Here is a 24181-nt window from a genome sequence, read left to right on the forward strand (position 1 = left end):
CACGTGTGCTGTTTCTCCATTTCGGAGCAGCATGGAGCACACTAAAGGTTACCTGGTTAGAGGTAAGGTGGATCTGTGCACAGGATCCTACTACTTTACACAAACAGAAAGCTCCCAAACGGGAGTCGCTGCACAGGAGAAGCATGGAAGGCAAGCTGGGCTTATAAAACTGGCCGTCTGAAGGGGCTCACGGGTTTGAGAATTTTGGTAAACAGGAAAGCACGGGAAAGGAATATTTGATTTCATACGTCTGTTTTACCACGCTCTTTTTACCTTTGGTTTTACGTTTCCTCATAGCGGACATGGACATGTGCACAGTACTGGAACGCTGACCGACTTCATCATAGAAATGAGTTGTTTTAGACAGCTCTGAAAAACAAGACAGCGTCATTCAGCGACAATGGAAATAAACTATTTTTGAGCACAGTTTCCTCCAACTATTGACATAGAGGGGTTGACAAAGCCCTTCCAGACTCCGTCTGATGTATCCGTGCCTGGCAGATGATATTTTATAAACGTGCATTGTAAGAGTGCAAGTCAGGGAACTAATAAGAGAAGCAGGAGGTCCTGGCCTGTAGTTACCCCGTTTCTTCTTGACATTTTTGTTTTCTTCTTTCTTTTTTTCCTCTTCCTTTCATTTTCTCTTTATTTTATTTTTGTGGCATTAAGGATTGAACATAATTCCTTACATATGCTGGTTGAGAGCTACACAACTGAGCTGCAAATATCTAATTAATTAATTTTTTTGATGAGATGGGGTCTCATGGCCAGACTAGATTTGAACTCTGGGTATTGTCAAAGCTGACCTGAAATTGTGATTTTCCTGCAGGACTCTCCGAGGGATCTACAGGGACAGCTATGGAACTCCAGAAACAGCCAGTTTTTCTTCCACTTCTCTCTTGATCCCCCTCCTGGAAATATTACCCCATGTGCGTGAAGCGTTTTTCTCATTCTAGTTTTGGGTTGAACTTCCCCAGTGAGAGAAGACATTTCTATGTTCCTGAAGGTATATAAAACCTCAGGAAGAGCATCTTTTAGAGCATTTCCCATGCGTTTTTTTATAAATGAGTTTTGATGTGGTTGAGCCGCAGACCATTGTTAATCTATCTTTGAAAGGTAATTCTTTATGGAAGCCATATATGGAAGCCATATAGGGAAATATGTCCCTTTATTTGGGTAGCACTTTTGCTTTATTGATATTATCCCATTTTTGTTACCTTTTAAAAGCTACCAAATACAAAATTTTATCTTCCCTGACATGACCAAATTTTAAAATCTGATGAATCCAAAATTGCCAATATTATTTTTGATGCTAATCCATTTTATATTGTCAAAATGAGCATCTTATTGGCTGTGCCTGCTTGTCCCCATATTTTTGCAGGTAACTCTAACTTGTAAGGTCTGCCTTCATGTTTACTTATGTTTTGAAAGCGGTTTAGCCTGTGAAACCCTTTCATGCTACTGTTGTGGATAACAGGCTTCCCTGTACCATGTGTGGATTTCTCCAGCATGGCTCTGGTCTCTGTGTCCCCTGTATGCATTTGAGAACTGCAATGCCCTCACTGCTGTGGGTCGGTCGTACGCTTTGAGGTTATTAAGTATTATTTTGTTCTCTTACATATTTACAAAGATTCTATGTGAATGTTAAATGGACTTTCTTTGTATGCAAAAATACCTTTTGCATCTCAGGGACTTCTCTAGAGTTTTTTTTTTTTTTTTAAATCTTTTTCATAGTATGGACATTTAACAGTTAAATTTGTGCTTAAGTTTTTTTCCACACAAAGTTTGTTTCTCAATGTGACACTTAGAATTGGGTTTTTAATTTATTCTCTGGCTGAATTATATTAATTGTAAATTATTTGTCAATATGCATTAAAATTAAAAGCACACATGTATTTCCCCCACAAATCCCATCACACAGTCTATCGTATAGAAACATTATTGACATAAGACAATTGCACACGACAGCTACTGAAGCACTGGTTATTGACCACTGAAATAAACCCTGAAGACTTAAAGGGCATCGTAAGAAGGCATTAAAGTGGCTGCTGGATAACTCACTGCACATTCTCTCTTAGAGCATTGTGCAGAAAAGAGACGGTGTGAGGGATGAAGGAAGTCTATCCATTTACCTGGGTTAAGGTAAGTAGGGCTCACTTACGTGCAGGATGCCAAACTTTACAGAGCCTCATCCTCCCACAAACACAGGCATGCACTCTCAAGAACCATGGGACATACTGTATTCACAATATTGTCTGTTGGGCCCACAGGTTTGAAGACGGATATTCGTAAAAAGCACCAGCGGGAATGGTACAGAGTTCTCTCCCACACATCTGTATTCTCACAACTCCGTTACCTGCAGTGAGGTCTTTGTTAGCGGCAGAGGTGGAACCATGCAAATTATAGTAAATTATGGCGTCTTTGTCATTTAAGTTTACAGGCGGTGGTTGCTCTAGAAAATGAGAACAATCTCAATAAATTACACCAGAAGTAAAGTCATTTCCATTTTTAAAAAGTTAAAATAAATCCCAATCCCCTTCTGAAGACGTTCACTCGCTTTTAGTTATTCTAGATGCTGCAGCTTAGTCAGCACAAATCAAGTCTTTCTGCTTTTTCTTACCCTAGCTGTTTACGTTATAACAGCACACGATAAGGGTGTCTGTTGAGGAACAAAGAGTTAACACAAAGCTGGCTAACTACTCAGTTCTAGTGAAGCCCTGTTTACTGAAGAGGAATCTTTAGGCTCTAAATTACTTACTAAGCCCTATCAACAAACTAATAATGTCTGTCCTTACACCCACAGATAAGCAGCTAAGTGTGGCCTTCACCCCTAATCAAGGAAACTTCTCTTTGTAACAGAGAGCACTACAGAAAACCACAACCAATCAAAGCCCAGGCCCAATGGCTACAAAGAACTCTCACACCAAAGGCACAAGGAATGTTGCAGAAGAAGGGGTGAAAAGATTGTAAGAGCCGGAGAGGTCAGGGAGTTTGCTGTGAGACTATGTCGCCTAGGTATATCAGAAACTCGATACCAATAAAGTCTCCCCAACACGACTGCTCAAACGTGAGATGAACAAGGACGAAACCAATGAACATGCCAAAGTTGACAGGAAAAAGCCCATGGTGCCTCAAGCCTAAACAAAAAATTACAGGCATTCGGGTAAAGACGGGAGTTAGTCCTCCCCAGAGATAAACACAACCTTTGGTTATCCAGTGCCAAATGGTCATCCTTGAAAACATACAAACAGTTGACATTATATAGACTTAACAGGTTATATTTAGGAATATCTATGCATATAAAATACATACACATATTCAATAACAATTAATGACTAAAGAGGCCATGGATTTGAAGGAGACCTGGGAAGGGCATGTGGGAGGTTTTGGAGAAACGGGGAGGGAAGGGAGAAATGTTACATTTAAATTACAATCTCAATAATATACAACAACAAAAATGAATATAGTAGACACACTCATAGCCTTTGCTATATATTGCCTCTTATATTACTTATTAGGACATTATTCAAGGTTGTTTAATGCTCCTACTTCCTCATGTACACATGGAAATAGTAACAGTGCCATTACATGAAGTTGATAAAGATTTAAATATTGAAACGGTGGAAAATACTCAAAACAGAATCTAGAATTTCACAAGTAGTTAGTCAGTGTTGGCTATTATTACTAGGGAACATGATGTTTATTCCTTGCTTGTTTTACCTGTGCTATTCTCTGACATGGGAGCTAGATCTTAACATAATGGCGTTTTATTCTATTCAATACCTGTGATGGTCTCTCAAAGATTCCAGTTGTAGTTTTGTTTGACATGTGTCAAGGGGCAACTTTGGCTGCCATGTAGGAAGCACCACTAATGATGTATTTCAGTAAAAATAATATCTTTAAAGCTTATTTCTATTTAAATTTCCTTAAAAAATTCATAGGGCTTAATATTCCCGACAATTTATTTATTTATTTATTTATTTATTTATTTATTTATTTATTTATTAAGTAGACAGTATTCTGCCTGCATGTATGCCTGCAGGTCAGAAGAGGGCACCAGAACTCATTATAGATGGTTGTGAGCCACCATGTGGTTGCTGGGAATTGAACTCAGGACCTTTGGAAGAGGAGGCAGTGCTCTTAACCTGTGAGCCATTTCTCCAGCCCCTCCTGACACTTTAAAGATTTAAAACTTAAGTAAATCTTACTTGAAGAATTTAGTTTTTTTTTTTTTTAAGGATATGGCAATTCTGAACACATATGCACCAAATACAGGCATACCCAATTTCATAAAACAAATACTACTAAATGAAAAATCACTTGTGAATCCTAGCACAGCAATAGTGGGTGACTTCAACGTTCACTCTTACCATTAGACATATTGTCTGGACACACAAAAGAAATCAACATTGAGCTGTGTGTGGTGGCGCATGTCTTTAATCCTATCATCCAGGAGGTGGAGGAAAGTGGATCCCACAGAGTGGATCTCTGTGAGTTCAAGGCCAGTCTGCTATACTTAGTGAGTTTCAGGGCAGTCAGGCTACACAGAGACCTTTCTTGGAAACAAAACCAATAAGCAACATCAACACACTATAGTTAAATAACATCATAAAATAAATGAACTAGAAGACCAGAACAGTAAAGAATACACATTGTTATAATCAGCCATGAAGCTTTCATCAGAATTATCAACACATTAGAAAGTGAAGTAACTCTCAACAGACAGAGGAAAATTGAGATAACATCCTGTATTCCATCTAACCACAATTGAGTATTAGATGTCAACAGTAAGAGAGACTACAGAAACACATGGAGACTAAACAACACACTATTGGACTATGGATGACTCACAGAAATATCTAGTAGTAGCTTTGATAATTGGATATAGTTTTCATGCTCTATTGCTACAGCTATTAATTATAGTCATTCTACCAAGTATTTGTGAGTACCTATGAAAATTACGAGCATACATGCTCTTAATCCAGCCACCCTACTCGCACACTCATTTGTATAAAGTTGTACAGTGACATTGGTAGCTCTCTTGGTTGCAGTTGCAACAACATAAATGTTAGGATTCCATAAAGAGGAATGGTAGATGAAGGGTTATTAAATGTTAGGATTCCATAAGGAGGAATGGTAGATGAAGGGTTTTATTTTTCATTAGGAACATAACACTAAAAGCTCAAGCTGTGACGTGAAGGAAATCCTCCAGTTCACCTGAGTTAGAAGTAAGGGAATCTACACCCAAGATCCTACCACTGCACAGAAAGACAAAGCCCTCCACACAGGCTGTTTGCTGGAAAAAGGACTCGGGGGTTTGAATATTGCAGAACATAGTAACAATGGGAAATGAATGGATAGGAATTTTTTTTTGAGACAGGGTTTCTCTGTAGCTTTGGAGCCTTTCCTGGAATTTGCTCTGTAGACCAGGCTGGCCTCGAGCTCACAGAGATCTGCCTGCCTCTGCTCCCGAGTGCTGGGATTAAAGGCTTGCATCACCGCTGCCCAGTGGGAGGGGAATGTTTTGATTCACACATCTGTATCACAACATCTCCTTTACCTCCAAACTCGAGTTTCTTGGCAGCAGACCTTGACTTGCGCAGGTTGTTAGAAAGTGAAGTTTTGGACAGCTCTGAAAAAACGAGGACAAAATCATTCTGCAGCAATGGTAATAAACTATTTCTGAGCACACCTTCCTCCAGCTATTGACAAAGAGTGGCTGCCAAGCACCAGTAGACTCTGTCCGATTCATCCTTGCCTGGCAGATGCTATTTTATAAACGTGAATTCAGGGATCTAATAGAACAGTGGGATGCCCTACAGGATGGCAGTCACGTGGTGCGTCTACTGCCTACTTCTTGATACCTTGAAATTATTGTTTTCTCCCTTCTCGCTTTTCCATCTCCCCTTCCCTTCCTTTCCTCTTTACTTTTTGTGGTACTGAGGACTGAACACAACTCCCTGCATATGCTGGTTGAGATTTTCATGATGGAAGCTCCCTCCATCCCCAGTAGTCTACACACTTTTTATACTGAGATGGGGGTCTCGTGGCCAGACTGGACTTGAACTCTGTTTGCTGCCAAAGCTGACCAGCACTTGTGATTTTCCTGTTTTCTGCATTACTCTCCCAGGGAGCCTGAGTGATGTGCGCAGGACTCCAGGACCAGCCATTTCCTCCCCCACTTTCCCTTTTCACTCTGCCTCCTTTCCTGCTATTAATACCATTTAGGGAGGTAACAATTTTTCTCATTCCGGTTGATGTCTATGTTCCTGTGGGTATGTAGTACTGTCTCAGGAGTGTCTTTCAGAATATTTCCCATTGTTTTTATGTGTCTTCTTGTGGTTTAACTTCAGACCTTCTTTATCTTTCTAATTCTTTCTCGGATGTAGACAGGAAGTCATGACCTCTTTCTGTGCACAGCCTTTTGATTCCACTGGTACCTTCCCATTTTGTTTGCTTTCTTTTTGACTAACATTTGTACCAATTGTACAAAATTGAATTTTTCTTAATGTGCACAAATTTTATCTAAGATCAATCTGAATTTGCCTATATTTATATTTCTTGACCATGTCCTCAATGCTAATTAAAAATACATTATAAGGTGAACATCTTGTATATCTTTGCATACTTTTTTCTAAATATTTTTCAGGTTTGCATTAATTTGTAAGGTAATTAGTTACTAAATTCTCTAGTGTTTCTCTTACTGTTTTTCATTATGCTTTAGACTGTTACAGTTTCTGATGATTCCGTATGAATTTCTACTTTTCTACTCCAGTAAGATATCTATGGACAATAAAAACATGCATTTTCTAAATACAATAATCTCCCTCATACACTCTACTCTACAGAGACAAACTAGCATTATAAAATGTGATTGGTAGGGTATGTTGACACACACCTTTCATCCTTACACTTGGGAAGCAGAGGCAGCCCATCTCTATGAGTTCTAGTCCAGCCTGCCTATATAGTGAGTTCTGGACCTGCTGTGGCTGCATAGTTAAGTCCCTGTCTCAATAAAAAAAAAGTGAATGATTTTGATTGCACTATTGATTGTATCTGAAACCACAGAGATGTTTACTTTAAAAGGGACTACTGATAAGTAATATATTCTCATTTCAGAATGTTACAAAGAAAATGTAAAGTATAAGACCTGAGCGAAATCGATCATTTTATCTGGGGTAGAGGTAAGGGGGTCTCTGCACAGGGTTCTATTTCTGATCAGAATCACATGACTCTCCACATGTGTCTGTTTACAGGAAAAGCCTGTTTGTTGGAAGAGCCCACACTGAAGGATACTGGTACATAGAAACGGTGTGAACATAATACAGGATTTCATTTCAAACACGTATTACAGTGCTTCATTTACCTTTAAGGACTTTGATTTTGGGAGGAGAGGCAAGCATCTTCATATTGTTTGGAAGTTCATCACTTCTTTCAATTGACATTACAGGGTTATGCTGTTCTGAAAAAGGGAATAAGATTATTAACTGATACAGTAAAAAAGCCCTAACTTCAAAGTTTACAGTTACAAAAATCAACTCATTACATATATGTTTTTATCTAAACATACATAAATTGAAACAAACCACATTACTTCCCCCTTCCCTCCAGGTCTTCCCATGTTCTTTCCCCTTCTCTTCCAGATGCCCTCACTCTTAAATTAATAGCTTCCTTTTCTTTGATCATCATCATCACTTATATATGCACAAATATAAAAATACAATCTGCTGTGTGTGCGTGAACACGTGCGGCTGGGGTTCTCTGTCTAATTCCAAGTTGGATGCCCTGGTGGGAAACTTCTATGTCCTCACATTGCTTCCACCCAGCACGTGGAAGGAGACCATTATCCATTTTCTCTAATCAGAAATCAGCATGACGTACTTGAGGGGCTGAGCCTGCACCTTTACTGCCAATGACAGAGCTGTAGATGGAGGCCCCTCAAGCCGGCTGGAGCTCTCGGGACAATTTATTCTCCTTCTTTTACTTCCTTGACACCTTTAGCAATATTTGTCCTTGCTCTGGGTTCATTTGTTTCACACACTAAAGGAGAAACTAAGGCTTTGTGTGTGCTAGGCAAGGACCTCCAACTTCCTTCTACTCAACAGAGAAAGGCAGTGGCCTTGACCTCACTAAGCACCCTGGGTGCTAGAACCTGTCATCCTCCTGTCTCAGCCTTCCTGTTAGTATGAAGGATTACTCATAATGCTATCTTTTATATTTATTTTTTATTGTTGATTTCTCAAGACAGGTTTTCTCTGTGTAGCCCTGACTGTCCTAGAACTCTCTCTGTAGTCCAGGCTGGCTTTGCCTTCCAAGCACTGGGGTTAAAGGCTTGCACCACCAGTGCCTGGTGCACCTTTTATTTTTTTCCTTTCACCTTGGTCTTTCCTTTCTCTCTTTCCTTTCCTGATAATACCCAGTCAAGGTTGTAAGTGGTTTTTTCCTTTTAGTTTTGGGTTGAGTTTCCCAGTCGTTAGTGATGTTTACCAGGAATGCCTGTGTTTGCTATTAGCGTGTTTTTCAAGGGGTTTCCTTGGGCTTTGTCATTGTTGAGATTTGGATATCTACTGGCATATCTTTGGATATGTTAACCTGTTAATAGTATCTGATTTGGATCTACTCCAAGGATTCTCTTTAGTTTAAAGTTAGTTCATTAAAGAACCCCAAACATTTATTTAGTGCCTGGAAAGAGATTCTCAGTTTAGGTTAATGCACTTGCTGTTCTTGCAAATAATTAGAGGACCTGGGGTTCGAGTCTCTGTACCTACATGATGGCTCATGACCATCCATAACTCCAGTCAGAAGGAATCAAAGCACCCTTCTGGCCTCTCCAGGCACCACAGTGCACATAAATACATGGAGGTAAAACACTTATACATATAAGATCAATTGTTAAAAGTATGTATTTATTTGGATGTGTCCGTGTGTGCACACACGGAAACCGGAGCACAACTTTTGAGAATTAGTTTTCTTCTTCTCTTGTATGTATGTTCTGTATTATGTATGTATGTATGTATGTATGTATGTATGTATGTATGTATGTTCCAAGGTTTGACTGAGGGTATCAGGCTTGGGCAAACAAGCACCTTGACATATTAAGCCAACTGGCTAGTGCCAATTCAATTCATTTTTTATAAGCATTTATTAATTGCACCAAGTGATGTGAACAGCTTTAAACGCTTGTGACGTCAAATTTTCCATATTATTTTCTTTTCTGACTGTGTCTCTGTGGCCAGTTCAAAACCATAATATCAAATTTACTATCATGTATGTTTTATACTATGTTTTCTTTTAATGTTTTTATAATCCAGTTCTCGCTTGTGTTTCCTTGATTCAAGCTGAGCTATTTTTGAAAACAGTCCAAGCCCAGGTCTCAGTTTTATGCTTCCGCCTAGGGATGTCATTTTTCCCAGCACGATGTGTGGCGAACTGCGGTTCTCACTGAGTGGAGCTGGTGCCCTTCACCAGGCAGTTCCCCTCCGATTCCCTTCTCGATGTCTTGGCCTACCTGGCATCTGTCCATACGCCAGAACTGTGGTGCCTATGGCTTGGTCACATGTTTGGAATTTAGGAAGTGTGACTCTTCCTAAATTGTTCTTTTTACACCATTTTGATTATTACTGCTTTTCGAGAGTTCATACAAAGTTGAAAATGGACTCCACAAAACGTCTTTCAAACTCTGACAAGGATTCTCCTTACTCTTCCCACCACTCTCTGCTGTTTTTATATTTACCAGCATGATTTAATGTCTGTCATAGTTTCAGCCCATAAAAGCCTAGTGCTGGATACATTAATGAGATATAATATTCTTTGGCACATGAGCACACCTATTTATTACACTTTTCAAGAAATTATTAGGTAACGCCTATTAGAATTAAAAGCATATATGTGCCCTTAGTTCAGCAATTCCTTTTAAAACCCATTTCATTGAAACATAAGTAGCACAATAAAGAAGTGTGCAAAATATTTATAACTCCATCGATTATGCTCACAATAGAAATACAGGGGCAATTCAGTAAAGGAACCACTGATATGTGTGGTACACTCTTGCTCCAGAACATCACGCAGAAAGGACATATGCAGGGGAGTTCACACACTGCATCTTATCCTCTACGGAACCACAAAGCCCTCTGTACACGCATCTGTTTGCGGGGGAAGCATGGGGACACATGTGGGGCCTGCAACAAAGTTTTATTTCACATGTTTGTATTACACTGTTTTATTTTACCTCGATGGCCATGGGTGCTTGCAAGGGAGAATGGAGTGTGCAGACTATTTAGAAACTGAAAACTTTTGTCAAGTTTTAGTTTTCTTTTGCTCTGAAGCCCAGGAACAATATCATTCAATTATAATGAGAAACTATTTTAACTTTGAAAAAAGTTCAAATAAATCTCAATCTCTCTGCAAACCACAGCTTCCTTTCACCATTTTCAGTGGTTTGGGTAAAGGTCTGACACAGAGCTGGTCTAGTCTGAGTTTCCCTTTCCTTTCCACAAGAGTGCAAGTCAGGGAAGTTACAAAATTGCTGTCTCTCTTCCTCTCTCTCTCTCTCTCTCTCTCTCTCTCTCTCTCTCTCTCTCTCTCTGCAACCATAGTTCTAGTCCTAGGAGTTTGGAGGCTGAGGCAGGAGGATGAAGATTTGAGGGCCACTCTGACCTATGTAATGGCTTGGTGCCAGCTTTTCTATGTGTAGAAAGCCTCTGTCTCCAACAGGCACACAACAAAATAATTGTCATAGGCAAATGTCAAAGAGAATACTTTAAAAAAAACACTTAGGAAAGTAAAAGAAACCGTGAGAAAGTAAATAATGAATTTCAAATATCGATTTATCTCCACATACTGCTGCACTCTGTATGAAGTTGACATTCCCTCAAGAAGTGATACAGGGCAGGGACAGAGGGAGCGATACTAACAAATACTATTCTGAGCACACTTGAACCATGTTAAGAAACAAGATAAACACATAAAAATGTTCAGTAAGCATTTAGAGGCAAACACTTTAATACAAAAGCAGAATGCCTGGTGGGAATGTTACTCAGTGGGTAGAATGCTTGTCCAGGATACATGAAGACCCAGGCTTAGTACTGCTCTGTATAAACTTGGCATTGTGTTTAATGCTTGTAATTCTATGACATAAAGTCAAGTACATCAGATGTTCAAGGTCATCTTCAGTTACAAAGCCAATTGTCGACCAGTCTAGGAAACATGAGAGCCTAATTCAAAACCCACACAGGAAACAAAACAAGAGAAAGCAGTCCTGAACAATTTTAGCAAATGTTCTTCTACTTATGACTGTACATATCAGCTCAAAGAATACACACTTGCCATTGCCTCTCAGATCCAAAGTTTTGATGTTCTAAGAAAAATGTTTTTATCCTGGAATCATTTCCATTCAACACACAAAAGCAGACCTTTCCCTTTGTATGCTGTGAATATATTTTGTCAACATTGGTTAATAAAGAAGTTGTTTTGGACTACAGAGGGCAGAATACAGAATATAGTAGGTGGAGTCAGGGAGATGCCATATGGCTGCTGAAGGAGAAGGATGCTAAACCCTTACCAGTAAGCCACAGCCTCGTGGTGATACACAGATTAATAGAAATGGGTTAATTTAAGATGTGAGAGCTAGTTAGGAATACGCCTGAAACATTGGCCAAACAGTGTTGAAATTATATAGTTTCTGTGTGATTCGTGTCTGGCAGCTGGGAAACAAACACGCAGTCCCTGCTTACAGAGACTATCATCATTTCTCTATAATCAGAGAGTGAACATGCAGATGTGGGTTACTGAGACTGAGTGGTCACTTGTGCTGTGAGTAGCCTGCTGGAGCTCAGGTGATGCTTCAGTCCTTGCTAATCATAACATTTGCTGTATTTATTTATTCCTATACCTTTGTTTTGCTTCTTTGAAATCCTGAGAATTGAGTGTCTGTGTTTCTGTACACTAGACAAGTGCTCTATCATTAAGCAACAGCAACCCTGACTTTATATCCTTTCTCTTTTGGAAACCTATCATGCAGGGTTTTCCAAGTTTTCTTGTAAAATTTCCACAGTTTAGGTCTTACTTATAGGTCTTTGGTTTGTGGTGATCTATTTTTGAATATAGTTTACACTTAGGTCCATGTTTCATCTTCCCGACAGGGGATTCAGCTTCCCCTGCACCATCTGCTGTGGGATGCTTTTTCTCACTGAGTGGCCTTAGTGACCTTGCCCATGTGTTGAGGGGAGGTCACTTCTGGGATTTCTTTGCTATTTCATTGGTCTACATGTCATCTGTCTGTATGCCAGACTTTTTTTGCGGAGGGGGCAGTATTTGGTACAGGCCACAAAGATGCTCCTGGATCTACACTTAATATTCCTTCTATTGAAAATAGATTATTTTCTTATACAATATATCCAGATTATAGTTTCTCCTTCCTCCACTTCCTCCAGGTCCTCCCCACCTCCCCTCCAGATTCATTCCTTTTCTGTTTCTCATTAGAAAAGAACATCTTCTAAGAGGCAACAATCAAACATGATAAAATAAAATACTATGAAAAAAAACCCCTACCATCTGAGGTTGGACATGGCAATTGGACAGGTGGAAAAGAGTCCCAAGAGCAGGCACAAGAGTCAGAGACCCACCTGTTCTCACTCTCAGGACTTGCGTAAAAAATCAAGTTAAAGGCTGTAATAGATATGCAGACATGTTGTAGACCCATGTCAGCCCTGGACTTGCTGTTTCTTTCTCCTTGAGCTCATATGTACCTTGCTTAGTTGATTCGGAGGACATTGTTCTTCTGGTGTCCTCCATCTCCTCAGGTTCTTACTCTCTTTCCACCTCCTCTTTCAAGGAGTTCCCTGAGCTCTGAGGGGAAGGGTTTGATGTAATGTCTGTAGCTTGGTAGCATTTTTGACAATTTTAAGTGTTACTCTTCCCAGTTTATTCTTTCCCAAGGCTCCTTAGAGTAGGATAGTGTCTAAAGTTCCATGGACTTTTCTATTAGTAGAGGTTTGCAATTCCAGGAACTTTCCCCAGAGTCTCTAGAGCACAGCCCTGTGGTATTGTCATCTGAACAGCATAATTGTCTATTCTTACAACTTACAAGTAGTCCAGTGCTGGCTAACATATCTGGAGATTCTAGGCATTTGTGGGCAAAATGGTTAACTGTAATTTTTCTCAAAAGTATTTGGGAATATCTATTAAAGTTTAAAATATATCTTTAACCCACAAATCCTACTTCCAGTCTTTTGCAGAAATGTAAGCATCCTAATAGAAATGTGTGCAGCAACATTCAGTGCGTTCCTGACGGAACTGCGAAAAACACTAAAAATGAAGGTCTTTGTAACAACCCTTGATTGCTTCACGACACATCCTTATTCAGAACATCATACTGAAGGCTTGAAGGAACCCTGCCTGTTGGCTTGGGGTAAGGTGAATCTTCGCATAGGGTGCTGTTTCTGGATAGCGCCACAATGCCCTCCACACAGGAAACAAGGCCAACACCTGCCAGGCTCCTAACCCTGGCTCTCTGTCCGAGGGCCCAAAGGCTGGGCACAGGTGAGCAGGAGTGGTATGTTACACATCTGGGTTACAGTGACTCCTTTACCTTTAAGCTTCTGCTTCTTGATGGACGATGTCGAAGTGTGAAGGTTACTCCGAGACTCAACTCCTTTTTTTCTTAACTTTGGCGTTTTAGACAGCCCTGAAAGATGAGAAAAACGGCATTACGTTTTATGAAAACTAAACTAACTTCGTCCTTTGAAAGGACAAGTTTTGTGCCTTTTCTGAAGCACAGTGATTTTGATGAGACTGCGGAAGCAGCGCACATATATGACTTTTTCTTGCCTGGTAGTCGTAAAACTGTATGCAAGGAAAATTGGTGAGCAGAGTTAAGTGTGTTGGCACATGTCTGCTCGTGTTTCTGCCACAGGGGGCGCTGATGCAGGTAAAGAGAGACGTGGGGCCAGGTTGGCAAAGAGGGAATTTAATGCCAGTCTTGCTGTACATAGCAAAATCTTGTGTCAAATAATAAATCATAACACTGGAGGGCTGAAGACATTGTTCGGTTGCCCACAAGTCCCTGAGTTCAGTCCCCAGCACGATGCCTGCCAGAAAAGACAGTACACGTCTATAATCCCAGCACTCAGGAGGTGGATGCAGGGGGATCAGAAGCTTAAGGTAACTGTCAGCTACATAAGGAGTTTAAGGCCTGCTCGAGGTACATGCGACTGCTTTCAAACCTCTTCCCCTATATAGAACCCCAAACAAACAAACAAACAAACAAAATATATAATGAATATAGTTTTAATGTTTACTCACTTGAAAACAAATGCTGAAATTAAAAAGCATAATCTGAACAGCAGGAATGTTTTATATCTACAATTTCTTTTTTTTCTTAATTTTGTTTTTATTGAGCTATACGTTTTTCTCTACTCCCCTTTGTTCCTCCCCTCTCCCGTGACCCCTACATTCCCAATTTACTCAGAAGATCTTGACTTTTTCACCTTCCTATGTATATCCATGTATGACTCTCTTAGGGTCCTCTTTGTTGTCTGTTTTCTCTGGGGTTGTGGTCTGTAGGTTGTATTTTCTTTGCATTATGTTTAAAAGCCACTTATGAGTCAATACGTATTATATTTGTATTATATTAGGCTCCCCAGCTGTTGGTGTAGAGTCTGTGAACTCCCCAAGAGCTCAGGTCAGCTGAGACCCCAATCTATACTAGCTCTGGGGGTTACAGATGTGCACAGTTACAACCTAATTTTTCTTTTCTTTTTTAAAACTCATTTATCTATCATCTATCTACTATCTATCTACTATCTATCTACTATCTATCTACTATCTATCTATCAATCAATCATCTATCTATTATCTATCTATCTATCTATCTATCTATCTATCTATCTATCTATCTATCTATCTATCATCTATCTATCTATCATCTATCTATCCTCTATCTTTCTTCTCTCTCTATCTATCTTTTCATCTATCTATCTATCTATCTATCTATCATCTATCTCTCTATCTATCATCTATCTATTATCTACCATCTATCTATCTATCTATCTATCTATCTATCTATCTATCTATCTATCTATCTATCTATCTATCTGTGACAGGGTTTCTCTGTAGTTTTGGGGCCTGTTCTGGAACTAGCTCTTGTAGACCAGGCTGGCCTCAAGCTCACATAGATCATCCTGCCTCTACCTTCCAAGTGCTGGGATTAAATGTGTGCACTACCACCAGTCAACTTACAACCTACTTTTTTATGTGTGTTAGGGAGATATGAAATCAGGTCCTCATACTTGTGCAGTGAACACTACCCTGTGAGCCATATACTTGGGCATACTCACCCAGATTTACAGAAACATCAGTATAAGCAGCCCAGTAAAAATGTATGAAATGATATTGATTGCAATATTGATTATAGCCCTGATAAATAAACATCACTAAAAAGTAAAGCACTGAATGTACGTGACTGCCATACTGACATTTTAGAACATCAAGAGGTTAAATACATTATTTAACCTGGTTTAGGGGTAAGGCATATCTACACACAGTATTCTATGACTGTACAGAACCCTGAGCCCTGCATGCATGTATTTGTTCACGGAAAGGCAGGGGAGCATACGCTGGGCTCGTGCAGCTCTTTGCTGGATGGGGTCGCGGGATTGAGAAGTCTGGCAACTAGACTAGAATGTTATTTCTATTGTATGTATCTGTCTTACTTTTTTTCTTTTTACCTTTATGCACGTATTTCTTTGGAGATGTGACCGAAATACGCAGCTGATTTTCAAGTTCAGTGTTTTGCTTGTTTATATTGTTTGGTTTTGGAGCTCCTGGAAAATGATATCATACAATTATACAAGAAGTAAACTAACTTTAACTTTAAAAACATAAAATAAACCCCTGATAATGCACAACATCCTCTTTTTCTAATAAATTTAGATAAACACAAAACAATTGCATTGTGAGAGTGCAAGTCGGGAAACTCAAGACTAAATCTCTTTTGAAGGGAAGGGGGAGCACCTTGGCATTTGAGATGCTGGAGTGGAAAATCTGGGGGTCAACCTGGCCTAAATAGTGAATCTGATGCAAGCCTTACTATATACACACTGTAAAAAAAAATAGAAATGCTATATAAAACGACTAGAAGAACGTTTTTTAAAAACATAGCATAATATGCAATCCCATGAGTCAATTAATTATTTATCACAAATGGAATTTTACCGTTAGGCAGAATAATTTTTATAAAGAGGGTGGCATGTGTGCAGTGAAAACCACAGAGAGAAATGCAGAGAGGGGCAATGAATACTGTGAAGAAAGACATATTTTTAACATTGTAACAAAACAAATGTCACGAAAATGTTTGACTTGGAGGGCAAATCTTGAAATAGGGAAGCAGAATATTTGTGGGTAGGGAGCAGTTTGTCAATATTAACGGGCGACAATTATATGAAAATATCGAGTTTCCACAGTCAACTCTTCCATTCGTTACAGCAACCGTCTGCATGCAAAACGTCCTGCTGTCGTTGGTTCCTAGATTGAAAGTCTAACACTCTGGTAGAAAATGATTTGTCTTCCCATCATCTCCATTCCAGATGGAGCAAGAGAACACGACTGCTTTCTAACCAGAAAGACACGGTGTGTGTTCTGAGTGGATGATATTCTGGGCAGCTGCTGCATATTCTGAGCGGATGGAGTGTATTTCGAATATGTGGCGCATATTGGTAGGTTGTAATTATTCTGAGTGGGTGTGTGTGTGCATTCTTAGTAGATGTTGTATATTCTGACAGAGAACTCAACGGTGTTGGAAGTGACAAGGCCCTTGGGCTTGGCTGCTCCAGTCTGCTGTGGCTCAGGTGATGGCACTATTTGCTAGAATACGGGACGTGTGGCTGCAGAATTTTGTGTTTGGCTAGCTGGGTTTTGGTCTGGCTTTCCTCTCTTCTTCGGCGACAGCAATGTTTGTTCTGCTCCATTTTATGTCGAAAGGCTGTAACTTGCTCTTTGGTTCTACAGGTGTTTGCTTTAGAGGTTCGGTCTGCATCTCAGAAGATACTTTGAATTTCTGCGTAAATGTATTGCTGACTGTTAGTCTACGGAGATAGTTCAAGTGGGATTAAATGCCTTTTACATTCCAGGATGGCCAGAAGCCTCTGGAAGGCCTAGAATAGAATGGTAAGGTTGAGTCTAAAACACACCCCGCCCATTGGTTCATGGCTTGAATAGCTGTTACCTGGCTAATGGTGCTAATTTCAGAGACTATTGAGCCTTTGATGTGGGACCTAGCTGGCAGAAGTTGACCTCTTGGGCAGGCCTTTGAAGGTAAAAACTCAGTTTTTGTTCTGGTGCTGTTCTCTGCTTTCTGTCTGCTCCAATCAGAGGAGTTCGGTTATCTACTCCTGTCTGGTGCTGGGGCTTCTTGGCCATGTCTTCCTGCCATGGTGGACTGAAACACAAGTCAAAGCAAACCTTTCCTACCCTACATCATTTGTTTCCAAGCAGTTGGGCTCCAGCCATGGGAAAGTCAGTGATACTCAAACTGCATGGCGATTTTCTTGTCTTTTTGTCTGTTTCCTGAGTGGTGCTATCACTGACACTGAATACCTTTGTTCTTTGATATGTGCCCTAATAGAGTTTACTTCCTGAGGGTCTCACAGCTTCAGGAAACAGCACTGCCAACTGAGGAAGACTTCAAAATGTGAGCGTCAGTCTGACACTTCATGTCTAGCCCAGAACATGCCAGCTTGGCCCCCAGAAACTTTGGCTGAGAGCAGGAGACTTGATGAGATGACGTAATGGCTCAACCCAGGATCAGTTATGTTTGTCCACAGGTATAGGCAGACAACTGATACCAGCTTGAGAAGGTTTGAAAAGGGAGGGTGTGCCACTGAGAAAACTCCTGTCCACCTTCTCAATTTTTTTTTTCTGTCTTCTGAGTCCTAGGACTAGGCTCATTGCTTTTAATTGTCCTCAGCTATCAGACATAATTTCTGATCATTTCTTTCTAGTCCACAGAGGAAGAAAGTGGCCTCATTTCCTTTACTTGTATCCCCCTTTCCTTTCCCAGAAAGCAGGCCCCAAATCTTTTATCACTAAATGTCCTCTGCATGTGCTTGTAACAGAAAGATCCCAGTCATCTTTTTCATTGTTGCTGTCATTTTTTTTCAGGAAATTTTATGGTGTATGTATTTCTCTTAGGCATTAGGGCACACAGTACACCAAAGAAAAACCATTCATGTTACAAATGCCTCTACAGTTGCTAACATAGTCTTAGATATTAGTGGAATCGGACTGTGGAGGAGATGGCGGTGAAACAGGAAGGAAAGGTGAATGTGTGGTTGTTTGTCTTCCTACCTCCTTTGCTTCACTTTCCCATAGCACACCTGGCTGGGACTGCAAAAGAGAGGGATGCCTATGTGAAAGGAAGAGGATTATGGGTTTCTCTTACCCATCCTCAGGAACTACTGAGGATGAAAGAAGGGGAAAAAACCTCTGGGAAGGAAATGGAGCTTTAACTTTGTCATTATGGGGAAGGACGAGGAATGACGGAGATGCAGCCACCCTTCAGATGAACGTGTTCGAGCTGACTGGAGTTTGGTACGTGTCCACTTGCATTTTTTTTCTAAATTCTATTCCTATGTAACAGAAGTTTTCAGTTAAATAATCACGCTGCACACAGACATTATTAAGTGTTACCTGAGATCTTCCTGTTTAGTAATTGCTGCAAAGTTGCGGGTATGCCGGAACTTCCCTTGGATGTCCTATAGAATGGCTTTGGAATTACATTCTCAAACGGTGTAGAGCTTTCCATGTTTGCCTCTAGAGAGATTTAGATTGTTAGCTGTAAGATGCCTCACATTTACAGCTGCCTTTAATAATCACGGTAAACTAGGTGTCAAAGCGGAACTAAAGACAGACTGCAGAGTGAAGAATGGAACCCCAATACCTTACTTTCCCTCAGTTACAGCAATCAACTCATTTAAGCATAAGGCCTGCAATTATGAAAAAACTTGAAGAAAACATAAAAGATTATGCTTCTGGACACTAGAATACCAAAAGAGGTTAGGGCGTAGCTCGGTGTTGAGCGCTTGTCTAGTCTACACAAGAACCTCAGGACCACCAACACTTGATAGCCCCATCGTAGGACGTGCTGGCTGCACACTCCTATGAGACATTACAGATAGTTATGCAGACAAAAACATTCCCTTTCTAAGATGGTTGCTGCGGTCAATATTAATTTTAATAGCCCTTTAGGAAACCAGACTACAAATGTCTTTTAATATTAGAAATCCACATATATCTTAAAAGGAGATCTCAAATCTGGGCCTTTTTTTTCTTTCAAGGAATGTGTGACTGTGTGTGTGTGTGTGTGTGTGTGTGTGTGTGTTTCTGTCTGTATTTATGTACGTATGTATGCATGCATGGATACATTTACTGGTGGCAATAGCCTTTAAAATTCAATGCCCTTTAGTAGTGGAATAAAGCATTCTCTAACTCTGAAACGTTACGCTGCCAACAGAAAGGACAAATAAAAGCTATTTCATCTTCAGATACCAGGAGAGCTCTCTGTAATACTGTTAAATTAAAAACATACGGTGCAAAAAGAATAAGTGAAAGCGATACTTCTGAGCTATTTTAGGAAATTAAATCTTGTGATTTGTCTTTGTGTATACTCCCTTACCTTCACTGGTGAAGGGTAACAGATTGATCACTTTTGTTGGAAATGTCTTTGGTGGGTGGTACTTGGCATTAACATTTTCCTGAGGTTTGGTTTTCATTGAACTCAAACCTGAAGCAAAATTGGAAAAGGAAATTTGCATGACAATTCTGATTACTCACAAATTATGTACCAAACTCTGTATACTCACTTGAATTTTCACTCACCTTTTCTTTCTCATGCTTTATCAAATGCTTACTGGTCTATTACTTCAATTTCTAGAATGACTTCCATCATTTTCTCTTTCTTGTCTTTATATCATGTCCTGTGCTAGCATCTTTCTTAATTTGGACCTGGACCACTGCCCAGCATGCTCATTTCTGAGCATATATACATTTGAGCTATAGGCGGGCACAGCTAGAAGGCTGGCTTTAGAGAGGAAGCTCTGCGCATAAGCTGCTGAGTTCCCAGCCCAAACACGACTAACGGTTGCTAGATCCAGTCGTCACAAGTCACACTATCATAAGAGTAGCATATGTGACTATAGAACAGAAAACCTATACAAAGCCAGCCCTGTGGTGCGGGCTAGTAACATCGGAAAGTTAGAAGGCTGAGGCAGGAGGACCACAAATTCAAGTCCAGCCAAGCCTTCAGGATAAGTTAATGACAGCCTGGACAACTTAGCAAGACCCTGTGTCAAATACACGAGAGAGAGAGAGAGAGAGAGAGAGAGAGAGAGAGAGAGAGAGAGAGAGAGAGAACACAAGAAGAGACACAGGCACAGAGATTACAGATTCATATACTTTAATCTTTAATTATTGGCTAGATATTGAACTAAACCTGGATGGTAAGAGATTTTGTAAGATATCACAATGATAGACCAAGGAAAGAATGCAAATGAAAATTACAGAAGCCATGACTTAGACTGTCATCATTTGTTAGGAAAGGAGAAAGCTGAGGAAAAGGTGTAAGTCAATAAAAATAAAAACCTTAATGCATAGTAGGCTGATGCCCAGCACTGCAAATTTATTCTTATTATGTAAATTATTTTCTTGAAATCACGCACTTGTAATTATTTGTGCGGAGAGTCTTTAATATAGTTTAATACTGTAAATTGGATGCACTTGTGGGCATAGTTGGCTTAGACGTCTACCCCAATTGATTTAATGACATTTAAATATATTTTCCCAAATATTGCTAAGATATATAAAAGAGTAAATAATGAATGCTGAAGACCAATGCTGAAGAAACTTTTAGTTGAGAAAGTTTTTTAAGAAAGTATTTTAAGAAAGATTCATGTGGGTAGGGCATGTTTTAAAAGTTAAATATGATTTCATAAAAAGAGGATCTAAGAAATTCACCAATTAATGGGAAAGAAAACAAAAAGCTGTGGTGAAATTTCTAGAAAGTACTTGTATAAAACATCACGATATAAATCCTACCACTGCATATGACAACATCTAAGAAACCAGAGTGAGACGGCGACGGTGTAGAATGGACACCGTCTGTGTATTGTTAACATGCATCTTTGCTGTGCTCTGAATGTTTGGGTCCGCTATCTGCACCCTGACACAGAATCATCTTGTGATGGTACCGGATACATTCTTTGTCAAGTCATGATCGCTGTTAGTGTTATTGTGAGGCCCCTGAGCTCTGCTTGCTCCTTCTAGCCCTTGAGGATACAGAAAGAGTAGAATTTCTGAACCAAGAAGTAGTACCCCCATGAGAAATATGTTTCTATTGTATCTAGACCATCCAGCCTAAGATCATACAATCTCCCTCTCTCTCTCTCTCTCTCTCTCTCTCCCTCTCTCTCATTTTTAAGTATTTCATTGGAGTAAATAAAAACTGCACAGTATGACAATTCTTTTTTTTTTTTTTTTTACATTTTTCTAGACAGGGTTTCTCTGTGGTTTTGGAGCCTGTCCTGGTACTAGCTCCTGTAGACCAGGCTGGTCTCGAACTCCCAGAGATCCGCCTGCCTCTGCCTCCCAAGTGCTGGGATTAAAGGCGTGCGCCACCACCGCCTGGCCCAGTATGACAATTCTTGGAAGCAACCACTTACCTTACATGTTCATATATTTTCTTTACCTTGATTGTCCATGGGGGAACTTACCTGGAGTAATACCTTTCGTCGGAGATAAACTCATATCTAAAACAAATGTCAGAAAGTCACCCAATGATATTACAGAATTGTATATACACATTAAGCTCTCTGTGCTGATCTTTACTTGTAAGACTTTTTTTCATATGAGTGGTCTCTTGTCTGTTACTCCAATTTCTTTCTTTCTTTCTTTCTTTCTTTCTTTCTTTCTTTCTTTCTTTTCCTTCCTTCCTTCTTTTCATTTTTTCTTTTTTGTTTTTTTGAGACAGAGTTTCTCTGTCTTTGTAGACCAGGCTGGCCTTGAATTCACAGAGTCAGAGACCTGCCTGCCTCTGCCTAGGATTAGTACTAGGATTAAAGGCGTGGGCCACCACTGCCGGGTCATACTCTGGTTCCTCTTCAGATTGTATAAATCTTTCACCTTTTATTCCAATTTCTATGAAGTATCTTGTCATGTTATCCTACAGTGGCATCTTCATTAATCTTTTTTTAAATTACACTTTTCTTTTTTTTCTTTCATTTTTATTATTATTATTAAAAATTTTCACCTCCTCACCTCCTCCCATTTCCCTCCCCCTCCCTCGTCAGCCCAAAGAGCAATCAGGGTTCCCTGCCCTGTGGGAAGTCCAAGGAACACCCACCTCCATCCAGGTCTAGTAAGGTGAGCATCCANTTGAGACAGGGTTTCTCTGTAGCTTTGGTGCCTGTCCCGGAACTAGCTCTTGTAGACCAGGCTGGCCTCGAACTCCCAGAGATCCGCCTGTCTCTGCCTCCCAAGTGCTGGGATTAAAGGCGTGCGCCACCACCGCCCGGCCTTTACTTTTAAAATTTTTAATTTGGATTGATTTTATTATACTCTAACCACTAACACGTGCCTATAAATTGATCATAAATATGGTCTGAACAAATGTGATTTGAAGGTGCAGTGTCCCCACAGGCTCATGTGTTTGAACACTTGGTCCCTAGCTGGTGGTGCTCTTTTGGGAGCTGTGGAATATTCAGGAAGTAGAGACTCACTGGGTTAAATGAGTCCCTGAGGATGGGTCTTGAGGATGTATGGCCTAGACCTATTTTTCTCTTTACTCTCTGCTTCTTGAATGTAGATTCAATGTGATCAGTGGCCCCTCACCTTTGGTGCTATGCCTTCCTTGTCATGTGATCAGTGGCCTCTCACCTTTGGTGTTATTCCTTCTTTGTCATGATGTAATATTTCTCCTTGAACTGTAACCTAAGTAAACCCCCTTTTGCAAGTTACTTCTGTAGGGTGTTTTTGGCAGGTATCAGACAAAGAACTGATAGAAAAGATATATAGTTGAAATTGTCTAGACTTAAATGGAGCATTTTACGGTTTGGCTAAGGTTGACATTCTAACGTGGGAAGGATCTAATTAGTAAGAATCACCCAAAGCAACCATATCTAAATGAAAACACTGAGAAAATAGCTCATTAATTCCAGTGTCCCTGAGGTCACTGATCAGAACCAACTCTGAAAATCTGTTCATAGCTGAAGCCTTTCTTGGATAAAGGAGAAGTGTGTCTAACACCATTCAAGACCAATGATCTGTGACCCATACAGCCTAGTGAGAAAAAAATCCACTGCAGGGCTGCACCATCCCCTCTCACCAACTTAGTCTGGTGAAAGGAGGTGCAGTGAGGGGCCTGCGCATCGTAGTCCTCTTCTGGGAACACTCACCAGAAGGACTTCCTGCTCTTTCAAGGGCAATATGATGTTTTAACTCTAAGCCAGAAATGGAAAGTGAGAGAAACAGCATCAGTGATTCCCCCCGCCACCCTGAGATGCTCCAAGATTGATGGGCACTGGGTTTGGATAGGTTATTTCAATATTCATATTATTTATCTTATGCCTACTGATAATGAGCACTAGAATTTCTTTGTAAGAGAGAATCCACAAAAAGTGTTGCTTATGCAATGACGCAGTTACTGTTAGTATAGGTTAGAACGTAAATCATCAACATATGGCTTGAAAAATTATTCTTACTGTGTTGGTCAGTCGGTGTCCCTAGTAGTTTTGTTCCTTTAATAATATTTAGGTTGTCATCTAAAGACACAAAACACACTTCAGAATACTATGCAACAGAAAAAAATGAATGTACATTCCCAATTCTGCTGATACAATGCTTCATGGGCATTAGGGTGATGGTTAATTTTGAACATCAAATGAAAATTTGATCTAGAATCCCTTAAGAGACACACCTCTGAATATGTCTGTGTGCATGGTTCCAGAGAACATTAACAGAGAATGAAGGGTGGGTAACACTAGCCCACATATGAAAACGAGACTCGTCTGTGTGTCCCATGTCTCTTAACAGTTCTGCACCTACTGCTACATGAAATACAGCTCCATATTACAGAGACTGTGCCAACGTCATAATATTTAAGTCATGCTATGCCTATGAAAAAAAGCTGAAAGAA

General features: G+C 40.0%; 1 protein-coding gene across 1 annotated transcript in view; it reads right to left on the minus strand.

The window, feature by feature from the left end:
- Positions 1-24181, minus strand: part of Ccdc7 (coiled-coil domain containing 7) — a 196054-nt gene that overhangs the window by 27107 nt on the left and 144766 nt on the right. The window contains exons 34-42 of the mRNA XM_050122079.1: positions 21762-21797; positions 19670-19777; positions 18685-18807; positions 15726-15821; positions 13589-13684; positions 7367-7462; positions 5561-5632; positions 2357-2452; positions 274-369 (exon numbers count right to left, since the gene is read on the minus strand). Of these exons, the coding sequence (XP_049978036.1) occupies positions 274-369; positions 2357-2452; positions 5561-5632; positions 7367-7462; positions 13589-13684; positions 15726-15821; positions 18685-18807; positions 19670-19777; positions 21762-21797 (819 nt within the window). The remainder of the gene's footprint in view (positions 1-273; positions 370-2356; positions 2453-5560; positions 5633-7366; positions 7463-13588; positions 13685-15725; positions 15822-18684; positions 18808-19669; positions 19778-21761; positions 21798-24181) is intronic.

Source organism: Alexandromys fortis, unplaced genomic scaffold (assembly GCF_014885135.2).
Source record: "Alexandromys fortis isolate MF-2015 unplaced genomic scaffold, M_Fortis_MF-2015_v1.1 scaffold_193, whole genome shotgun sequence".
Taxonomy (NCBI): Eukaryota; Metazoa; Chordata; class Mammalia; order Rodentia; family Cricetidae; genus Alexandromys; species Alexandromys fortis.